The 11,483-nt window shown below is 39.7% G+C and overlaps 1 protein-coding gene across 1 annotated transcript in view; it reads right to left on the bottom strand.

Annotated features, from left to right (window-relative positions):
- Positions 1-927: 927 nt before the first annotated feature.
- Positions 928-11,483, bottom strand: part of ADAMTSL3 (ADAMTS like 3) — a 169,002-nt gene continuing 158,446 nt past the window's right edge. Inside the window, exons 25-30 of the mRNA XM_058033732.1 lie at positions 10,777-10,896; positions 9,913-10,125; positions 7,670-7,853; positions 5,074-5,278; positions 4,099-4,205; positions 928-3,544 (exon numbers count right to left, since the gene is read on the bottom strand). Coding sequence (XP_057889715.1) covers positions 3,322-3,544; positions 4,099-4,205; positions 5,074-5,278; positions 7,670-7,853; positions 9,913-10,125; positions 10,777-10,896 — 1,052 coding nt within the window. The 3' untranslated portion in view covers positions 928-3,321. The remainder of the gene's footprint in view (positions 3,545-4,098; positions 4,206-5,073; positions 5,279-7,669; positions 7,854-9,912; positions 10,126-10,776; positions 10,897-11,483) is intronic.

Below are 11,483 nucleotides of genomic sequence, written 5' to 3'. Positions count from 1 at the left end.
TTATAAACCTTCAGACACTATTCAATACCTGACGTCAACCTTTTCATAAGCAAATTACTGAAATGCAGACCAAGTGAAGAGACGGCTGGAAAACTAATATTTTTCCAAAATAACAGCTGTTAAAAAAGCATTTTATGATGTCATGCTAAACCAAGATGTAAAAGCAGAAAAACTATTCATGGATTCAGCTGCTATTCTGAGTGTGCTTTCTGTGTGCTCTGCCATCCAGCAGCAGGCTCCACAGCACTGCTGTACAGAGCCTTTGCTTTTTTTGGAGACTGCACAAATGGAATTCAAAAGGAAAATTAAGCCTTTGCCAATATTGTTATCTAGGATAACTCTGAAACATCACCATTAAATTGCTATGCATTTATTTTCTATTTAATAAATTTTTCCTTAAAGCTTTTATTGTTCATACTATTTCTTAGACTATTCTTTCTAAGGACTACACATCTTGGATATTCTGAAACAATTTCTTTTTCATGGAGGTATTCCCATCACTCACTAAATACAAAACATGGAGTTGTTCTGTCAGATCTAAATGAACTCTGCTTGGTGAAGGCCCAGAAAAGAAATGCATTTTTATTCCACCTTTTAAAGAATCCTGATTTCAGTGAATCAGACATTTGGATCTGGGCAAATTATCTTCCCACTTTTTCAGTCAGGTTACATCTGTGTTGTCTCTTAATAGCAGTGCAAAGCAGACTGCAGTGAAAATTGACAATATGTCTGATAGACTGTTAAAAATAAGAACTAATCTAGGCTTTGAAAAGATCTCAGAATTATGGACAAAGTAACTTGAAAAAATAACAAAGAACAAAAGCACAGTTACCATGCAAATCATGGTAATAAACAATCTCAGGGTGATCACAGTGGTGAATAATCAAACTATACTTTATTTCAGAAAAATCAAAACTACGTTCAGGAAGATAAAATCTTCAGGTACTGGAGAAGCAATAAAATAATCTACAGAGGAATGTCATGCCCATTGCAATCACAAACATTTACAGCACTGCTTTGGTATAGCATGCATACTTAACCAAAGTTAAAGCAACAAAAAAATGCTATGTGTTAACATTTGAAAACTTTAAATATAAAGGGAAAACATGAATAAGAAATTTTGGTAATAAGAAAAAATATATGTCCAAAAATCTTTATTAAACACTGTACAAAAAAAAATATTGCACTTTTAAGTCAGACAATAAATATCTACAAAAGTATCTTACAAATGTTTAATTTAAAAAACTGCTTAAACAATCAAGACCCATTGCTGATGAAAAAGGTAATGATCAGGAATATCCTCTCCTTGCAGTCAGCCCTGGACACAATAGTCCACCCTAAACATTTTCTATACAGTAGTGCTACCCTAATTCTCAGTGATGCAAACCCTCTGTGCAGGATGCTGTGTCTGAGCTGCCCCCACAGCACTCCCAGCCCTCTGCCTGTCACACAGGCCAAAGATGGAACGCAAGAGCCAAGTCAAAGTGAGCATTCAGGCCTCCAAAATGAGCAGTAGTTTGGAAACTACAAAAGGAAAAAAACTCTATTTTCTGCCTCCTGTGGGGTCCTCTCTGCTTAAAGCCCTAGTCAGACAATCTGCAATATGGAAGATAATTTACCCAGGAATATTATGGTAAGAATTTATCAACTTGCAAACGACTCAAATGGTTAATGGTCATGATGGAAAAACCATCTTGATGGAAAAATGCTGAACATAGATTTCTTGCACTTGTCTACCTTCACAATTAATAATTCTTCCTTGGACATTTTTCCCCATTAATGGAGAAAAATAGAATGATTATTCAAGACAAGGAATCTGACAGCTATTTTGGCCAGTTACTGGCTCCTCATTTGACTTGATGTGCAAGAGAACAGTGCTCACAAGTGTTTGTTCACAGCTCTGACAAGGAAGCTTCTGTCTCATTTAATATCAGTACAAAAGTATAACCATGCCAGAACTTTGTACTTCAGAGACTGGAATTAGAATAGAAACAATTAAAAATGACACTTCATTTATTCAAAAGAGATCCATTGTTGCTTTGAAAATTGTATTAGGATTTATAGTTTCTGCATACACAGAAATACAAGCAGGAAAAATTCAATGTACTTCTGTGTATCCATCTGAGAGCAAGTATCCGTAAAGCACATCCTGTGAGATCAACCCTTAAGCTCAAGCTGTTTAGGAAAATGAAGCTGCTGCCAAAATTTTACAGCTACAAGCCACAGCTTCTGTAAATTTAAAAATGGTGTTAAATATGATGAAAAAAAAACCCCCAGACCAAAATCCTGAGAATCAACAGTTGCTGCATTTCCAAAAGTTCTTGAAGTATTTTTGTGAGTCTTCCTCATAAGTTATGGACAGTTGCTTTTAGGTAATTTTTTTTTCAAAGACAAAATTATAAATGATAGCCTGCAAAATTTTACAGATGACATGCCACAATATTATCTTGCTAGTCCATATGTGTTTAAAACATTAGAAGTTCCATTGCAAAGAATGAAAAATGAAGGCTCCCAGAAACAACACCTTATCCAGCACATCAATCCACAATGCTGTGTTTTCACTAGGCCCACATTGCCATTTAAGTGTTACAACTAATGTCTCATTTACAAGAATATACTTCAGGCAGGTTAGTTTAATGAACATTTCTTCTCATCTCTTTACTGCAGCATCATGAGCTTGCCATAGAGGACTTACATTTCTTGGCATGACTGACAACATCTTTGTTTGTAGGTGTCTATCAAGCATAACTTTAGTTGGTTTACAAATGTACAGTAGTGAGTTGTATCCTTGCATTCGCCTTCTGAAAAATATATTTAAACATTACAAGGCTTTATAACAAGCAAAAGAGAAATAGCAGAGCTTGCCATTGTAATTGTAAACAACTGATGGATTCCTGCTAGATTTGTAATTTTTTTAGGGTGCATTTCTGGCAGCAGTGGATTCAAAGCTAAGCAAGGTCACAAGTAAGAGGTGTGATCTCACTGCACTCATTTGCTCATTGTCTGTTTCAGAACACAACCCCATCTTGGAGGCATTAACAGCTTGCTCAGAGACTTCTGAGTCACCACTGGCACAGTCATGTAGGGAAGCTTGCAAAAAACTTCCTAAATATCCTGTTTCTAAAAGTGCTTTTCAGGCTTTAATATCAAACTGGCCTACTTAGAGAAAAGAAACCCCAGGATTACGAAGTGCTCCTTGGAGAGGATAGTTTTACCTTTGATGTACAATCAAATGCTTGTAGAGTCAATAGTGTACAACTGTGAGTCATTTTCTAATGTAACTGCTACAAACTATTACTATGCTCATATTTAAATAAACATTTACATACTGCCACAGGATGTGACACTGCAGTGTTGCCAGGTCGCTGGTCTCTTCCTCCCTCTGCAGAAGTGCTCAGCCACGGGTTTGTTGCTCTGCCTGTGCACGCAGGACACTGGTCTGGACTGGAAGCCAGTCCCACAGCCCACACTGCAGGGCCTCCAGGGGCCTGGCCGCCAGTACACATCACACCCCTCTGAAGAACAGTTCCTTCTGGCAGGAGGGCTGTGCAGGGGAATAAATGGCACCGAAATGTTTGCTTTTGTGCTAAACCCCTATTCACACAACAGCAGAACTGAGCAGCCCCCACACCCCTGCTCACAGCACAGCCAACTAGACCAGGATGTCAAGATGTCTCTGTGCTTTGAATATCTCCAAAGATGGAGATGCCACCATTTTCTGGGTAACCTGTTCCATTTTTTCTTATATTTAAGTAGTAGTCCCTTTATTTAATTTTGTGCCCACTCATCACACCTTCTCACTCATGAGAAAACATGAGTTTCTTTAAACCAGTTTCTTAACTGTGGAATAGAAAAGGTAGTTTATCTTTAAGGAAACTTAACTGACCCTTGAACACTCCATAATGGATGCTCTGTGTTCTTCAGGCATAACCCCTCCTGGGTTCCTGAATTCTTCCAGTATCCACAAAGGGATGACTCTCTACCTCCTTAACTTTTTTTAACACAGAAGAAATTGCCTGCTTGTCCTGCAGTGACAATCCTGTACCTTCAATTTGATCATCTAAAGAATCTAACTCGTAACTTCTCCCCACTGTTTACCTCTTTGTTTCATCACAAGAGTTTGGCACTGAGGATCCATTCTGGAGCTGGCATTTAAACCCACGGTGCTGTGAGCCTGCAGGGCGGCCTGCACAGCGGCCAGAGCACTGCCAATGGAGAGAAAAGGGTGAGGGCAGGGAAAAAGAAACAGCAGAGTTAGTAACAACAGAATTATCCTCCTGGAGTTACCCAGCTGCACAGCCCAGCCATGACTTTTTGCATCTTGCCTTCTTCAGCCCTGTCACAGCTCAGTTTGGATAAGGCCTGCACATTTTTGGTTCTCTCTGTGTAATTTTGCCAAGACTTTCCTGCCTGCTCCTACAGCTAAATCCATTGTCTTCTCTCATCATGCCACATCCCTACTGCTACAGAATCCTTTCTGTAGCTCTGCCCATTACAAACTTGCCTTGCTAAAACCTGTATTGGGAATGCAGCAACAGCAATTCTAATTCATTACTTTGCACATTGAACAGTAAATACAAATCTTATCAAGATGAACACAAGTTTGCTGCATGAAGGAAGAAACAGAAAATGTAGGAAAACAGACTTCTGTGAATTCTGTGAGTTGAACAATTTCAATGTGCTGTTGAAGGACATTCATACATCTTTTTTTGGGACTTCACAAGTACAAGTACATTGGTACACAAGCTAGGCAAATTGTGTACTAATATGACTGCAATAAAAGCAATAAGCTAGCTTGGAAAATGAAATACATCTTAATGGCTTAGCTTATAAAATACACCGCAGCTAATACTCCGGTGTCAGGTCATGCCATCAACAAAAAAATTGATCAGAGAACATAAAATGAAAAACCAAGATTTCTAATTGTCTGGTCTGAAAGATAATTATAGCCACAGAGTTTGGGCCTTGTGCAAGAGGACAGATGTTGGGGCACAAGAGGAGAGATGTTGGGGCAGTTCATCAGATGATGGCACTGTCCCACTTCTATAAAACAGGACAAACGCTGTCACTTACCTGTGTGGTGGCCTGTGGTGGCCCCGGGGGACAGGGGCGCCCTTGGCAGGGTGTCCTGGCTGCAGGCTGGTCCCTGGCTGGGCAGGCCCCTGGCAGCAGGGCCAGGACGCTGCCATTGGCCATGGCCTGGTGACAGGAGAGCTGTCGGTGCCGAAATCCAGAGCCACAGGATGCAGAGCACTCGGACCAGGGCCCAGCTACCCACCTGCAGCACGCACAGAATACACATTTGCAGCAATTATTGCTGCCCTGCTGGTAGCTGGCAGCAACTGTTTGCAAAGAAAAGGGAAAAGAACCTGTCCTTGCAAGTTTCAGATGTGAGAATGGTTAGAATCAGCTTCACTTGAGCAAGGTCTTCTTAATGTGGTTAACTCATGACAGCATATTTGCTACAAACAATGTTTGCTACCAGAATCTGTTACCAGGTGAGCACTACAGACCCTGCTGGATACGACATGCCAGGAGGAAGAAGAGTGTATTTTCCATTACTTATAAAATGGATGGTAACAACTTAGTTGGCACTAAAGTGACAGCTGCCGTAACTCATCTGAATTTATTACACTGAGATCTCACCAGACAATGAATCAAGCAGAACATGTTATTTATTGATTGGAAGTTGATAATATTTAGTCAGTCTTGGCAGCTAGGAACAATACTGGGGAGGCAGCAGGTGGTAATACAATCAAATTGACTCGCTCTTTGCATAAATCTAGAAATATAAAATGGACTTTATGTCTACCACAGCAGTGATAGCAGGAAAAAAATTCTATTTTCTTCAGCAATTATTTCATTCTCCTACACTCAAACAGCATTCAAGGAAGATTAATCTTTTACAGTCTGCACCCTTGTCTTTTTCTCCCTTTTAAAGCTCAAGTACTTTTGCAAACATTTGGTGCAGGGCATGCACAGCAAAGCGCAAGTTAAGTAGACACTCAAGACCTTATATTTGCTTAACTCTAGCTCTCCACTGTGACAGAGAGAAGTGACCAAACACATGCAAAACTCTTTGAGTAATTAAGGTCATACATCTAAACATCCAAAGGCTTTATAATTCTATGGATGCTTTCTAAACAGCTGCCTTGAGATGAGAAGATTGTGCAGAAATCAGTAAGTGGGAAAATGGAAAGGACATTTTACACTTCTCTCCCAAGTCAGCAATCACAGGGAAGGAGAGAGGCTAAAGGCCCCAAGAAACACACACAGGGCTATTTTCCAGGCATCTGGGATGCTCTTCCTGTATAGAAAGCATGGAATATTCCATAAAAGAAAACCAATTAATATTTCAGCATACAAGTATGGCTGGAGGCAGAGTTAATTATGTTAGTATACACACAATTGCCTTCCATTGCTGATTACATAAAGGCAAATTAAAAGCAGAACAAATCTAAGCATATAAAAAGACAATTCAGTTCCCATTCTCTCTAGCTATATGAAAGAACCCGTTTGTTTATCTTGTGAATACTCCAAGGCCAGTGATAATCAGATTATTTAGTCATGCCCTGCAATCCACTGCAAGGCATGACCTTGCTCAGAGGAGCCCCAGGACCTCTTGCACCCTCCTGTCATCTGCTCCAAATGCTGGAGCTTCAGAGAGAAATCTGCAACTGAAGCTGTGTTTCAAACTATTAGTTTGATTTCAGTATTTTTCTACTGGTAAAATGTTAGCTTTCTCTGGGCTGGCTGGAGTTCAGTATCACAATCTAAGATAATCTGTTTTTTGGCTGCTAATAATGAAACATAAACAACTTCTCCTGATACATATCAGTGGCTAGGTTTTCTGCATTTAGAACAGAATTCAGAACATACTGGCAAGATGCACTCTCACAATGTCAGCTAAGGTCTTAACACTTCCCTGCCAACAATTTCCAGTGAGGAACAACTCTGAAGTGTGTTTAGAGTTTTGCTGATGATAATGGCCAATTCTTTAAAGCAACAAAAAGCACTTATTTTGAGGATCCTGTGGGGTTTCCTGTTGAAAATCTGGAGAAGCACCCTGTTGAGCTGGAATGCTCAGTGCAACTCAGTCTAGAGGATGGTTTTGGCCTTTGGAATCAGATGTTGTGATACACTTGTCTGTGACATGAATATTTTCAGCCCCATGATCCCCAGCTGATCCAGTGAGAAAACTGGCAGGGAAGGACAGTCAAGGAGCACTGGTGAGGGCAATAGAGAGAAATGAGGCATTCCTCAGAAAACATCTTGCTGAGAGCTCTGCTGGCATCAAGCAGAACAGGTAAACAGAGAGTTACCCTGGCCACCCTAAACACAACAAGTTTTCCCTCTGGGGAGGCACAAATTCCACAAAACTGCACATCCCAATGTCTCAGAGAGATCTCCAGCTCAGCTTTTGAGGTGTGGTAGCAGCAAGACTTGCTGCAGCAGCATGGAGACACACTCAGCTCTTATTTATTCAGCTGAATCAAGCATTTCCCTGCTTGCTTGTGATCCATTTCCACATCTCTCCTGCTTTAAGGTTCATGCTGAAGTAAACCCCACATTCCACACTCAGAGCACAAACACAGAAACAATTTCAGGAGGTGGTGAGAGCATTTTCATACACAAAGAGCTGATGGAAATAGAGCAGAAGGGAGTGTACCTGGGAGGGCAGTTCTCTCTGTTGCAGGGCTGGTAAACAATCCCTGGCTTTTGCAGCTCTCTGCATTGGGACTCATTTACTCTCTGTTTCTCTGTGTTCAAGCACTGCAGGCTCCTGGAGCGGGTTCCTGAATGCCCACAGGTGGCAGAGCAGGGACTCCACTCAGCATATTCCCAGGTGAAACCTAAGAAATACAATTGGAAGCAGTGTGAGAGAGGCACTGTACATTGGAACTGTGTGTCACACTTTGATTGATTTGGCAGCATGCTCTGTAGGCTGGATAGACACCACATCCTCTGCAGAAAAGCAAATATTTCAGCACTGTGAAAAGGGACCATGGGCCAAAGTAGAATTTAGTTCTGCTCAGCTTCCCCTCCAGGTCAGCCCTCATCTACGAGCATGAAGCCCTCTAGAAGGCAAATGAGATCAGCACATGAAGGGCAGAGCCTGGCTCACAGTAGGAACTGATGAGCTTCCTTTAAAACTTTCATAACATTTTTATACAACGAGCATTAAAAGGAGGAAATTGTAAATCAGACTCTCTAGGTTTCCTGCTGTTCCACAGCAAGTTTGTCCTGAACAAAACTCATCTTACTCCAGACACCTCACATAATTTTAGGATTTAAGAAAATCCTGTACTAAACTACAGAGAAGTATTTAATGTAAAAATAATTTGCCACTGAGGCATCTGGCAAGATGAAAAAGGAATTTGCTCTAAAGAGCGTTTTATATTAAAAACCGATCACCTCTAACAATTACTACCTTTATATTTAGTCAAAATTCCACACTTACCCCTTCCTCCACAATTTTTTTTGACACTTGGTAAAAGATGAAGTACTATGCAATGTTGACAGATTTTTATGTGATCACAGAAGGAGTCAGGTTTTTCTATAATAACCAAGAATAATTGATAGCTACCAGCTGTGTCCACAGACTCACTCTTGCAGCACATAATGAATTCTTTAACTTATTGTTTTTCAATGTTTCCTTATTACTTCTGGATTTCTTAAAATAATACAAAAGGGCCTTTTTCAAAGTAGAAATAGTTAAATTTACTGACTGCAGCTATGATGGAGAGACTGTATTGTTTGTTTAACTAGGATGACACTGCTCAGAAGTGCCCTCAAAATGCCTACTGTGCAAAAACCACCAAGGGGGTTTTACAGCCTCACAAATGCATGGGTATGGCAGTGATAAAACATTTACTTAAGTGTCAATCACAGTTAAAGCTCAGAACTAGAAAATGGAATCACCCCAAAATACTGCCCAAGCTGACTGGAAAGGGGAATTGGGCAACCAAAAGGCAATCCAGCTGAAGAATGCAGGTGGACAGTTCAATAACTGGGAGAAATTCCTACTGTAATGAGATCTAGATTAGATATAGGGCTGGACCTAGTTTTGGAAAAGTTCTATTAGGGTGTTTTCTGATTTATATTTGATTTTTTAAAGTAAATGTTTTGATTGTAGTTACATCTCAGTAAGATTGCTTTGCAAATTTAACTTATTTCATAACATCAGGCACCCCAGAGCCCTCCTCACTCTTGAACAGTCACCAAAACATCCTCATAGAGAGCCCAGGGAACTGCCTGAGTCCCCTGCAGATCAGTCATAAGCCAAATCAAACTGATACATGAAGAGATAAAACATAGAAAAGCTTACAGCAGATTATGCTGGGGAATCCTACATGACACTCTTGAGAATTTCACATGGAAATCTGTGAATGTGCAGTGTGCTCTAGTATACTGATGTGATTAAGGGTCTCTGCTGTAAGATCACTACCATATTAATTGTGATGATCCTGGAATATGACAATTACATTAAAATTCTTTTTATTATAATGAAGATACTTCCAAAATTGACCGTTAAGTCAGTTTTGCTTCAGTTTGGTGGACTACCATGGAGAAGATTGTTGAAGGAGAAGTTGATAAAACCGGTCTGATTTAAAACTGTTTCAGCAAAGACACATTCTCTCAGCTTCTCAGATACACAGGCAAGCAGAAAGAACCCCCACAGGATATTTGGATACACATTAATTACCATATCCAAAGTAATTACCATATCCAAATCACCATATCCAAACTGAGTATGGCATTGTCTACTGACTTAAATAAGACCATACATTAAGCAAAGTATTGCTGAATTTCTTTCAACAGAGAAAAGAAGGTTAGTTATCAGGAAAAAGAAGACAGAGTAAAAGAAGACATTTTAAAATTCAAGAATTTGTCATATAATTGTCAACAAACCTTCCTTCTTGACATTTACCCAAACTGACATTGGTTTTGCACTAGCTGAGGTCCGACATTGGAATTGTCCAGCAAATTGACCAGAGTTGGTGTTCACCTCTAGGATACGACCCCCAACCAGGGTTCTGTATTCCAAGGTCTGAACTTCCTCAACTGGGATGTCTCCAAAGAGCCACTGGACTGTATTCCTGTAAATGGGCAGCACTGGGCAACCTAAAAATCAACAGCATTTTAGCAGGCTTTTCTCAGCACATTGAAATGTTTGTAAACAAGTATGTACAAGTGTGTGATTCTGCATAAAGGACATTCTAAATAAAAACAAAAACATGCATAAATGCACTAAAGTCCAAGCTAGGGCCCAAAAGCCTGACTGGCCCTTGAGGGGCCATCAGCTCTGTAAGCTGATGTGTACTTACCACACTTCTCCATCATTCCCCTTTCAGTAAGTTCTTATAAACTTAACTTCTATAGGAACAAAGTGAAAGGGGGTAAGCAGTGATTTAAATGGAACAAAGATTTCATCCCAGACACTACAGTATGCAAATAGGTCTGCAATTAAAGACCTTCTATCTGTTTGGGAAAGGAGTCATAAATGCATTAAAAGAAATTGCTGCATTTTCACTCCACAGGGCACAGGCAGGGATGGAAACAAAGGCATTCATTTATACAGGGGGAAAAAAAACACAAACAGAGTGTTTTCACAAACTGAATCACTTCCATTTTTCAAATAAAGCTCAAAGAGCAATTGCATGGCTTTAGTGTCAGGGTGATTCACCTCACAATTGCACTCACTTTTTTCCATGGGGGCCCCTCTATTTTAATAAAATAAATAATATTAATGAAAAAGCAGAAAAGACAACACACCTATCCTTAGTGGATCACCAGGTGCCACAGTGACATTTGTACCAATCCCAGATGCCATCAGGACACGCTTCCTTCTGCTTCCCTTCAATAACTGAGTGTTATTCTCTGCAAGTCTTTGTTCTGTAACACAGTGCATAAAGATCTCTTCTGAGCAAGAATTAAATCATGATGCCAAAAAAACATTTCATATCCAAATATCCAGCATGGTAGACATGAAGTAGAAAGTTAACAGCAGTTTGGAATTCTTTAGGATCAACTTCATTTATGCAGTTAAATTATCAGTCTAATAAACTACATGTGTACAGGGAAACAAATTATTTATGTTTGTGCAAGTTTCTGAATAATTCAATAAATCAATACATTTACTGAATTTGTTAGAAAAACAAGCCTGTAAGAGTATAAAAACAAGACTTACAGGATGTATTTCCTGTTGATCATGACAACATTATTTATTATTTCACTGCACGCAAAAATTGTAAGAAAAATAATTCTCTCAGTGGAATCTGGCCAATTCCTCTGTTCCATTAGGTAGAATTATAACAAAATGTTATAATACAGAAAAGAACATCTTTTAAAATCTCATTATGCATGGAGATAGCAAGATGAATGCAGAGTCAAATGCCCATCACTATAGCAACTCCTCCTTTTCCTCATATGCTGGAAGAATAACTGCCAAAACCGTGGGCAATCTGTCAGTAACACACAGT

The sequence above is a fragment of the Melospiza georgiana genome, chromosome 13, assembly GCF_028018845.1.
Source record: "Melospiza georgiana isolate bMelGeo1 chromosome 13, bMelGeo1.pri, whole genome shotgun sequence".
NCBI lineage: Eukaryota > Metazoa > Chordata > Aves > Passeriformes > Passerellidae > Melospiza > Melospiza georgiana.
The sequence above is the reverse complement of the archived record's forward strand: the minus strand, read 5'-3'. Positions and strand labels throughout refer to the sequence as shown.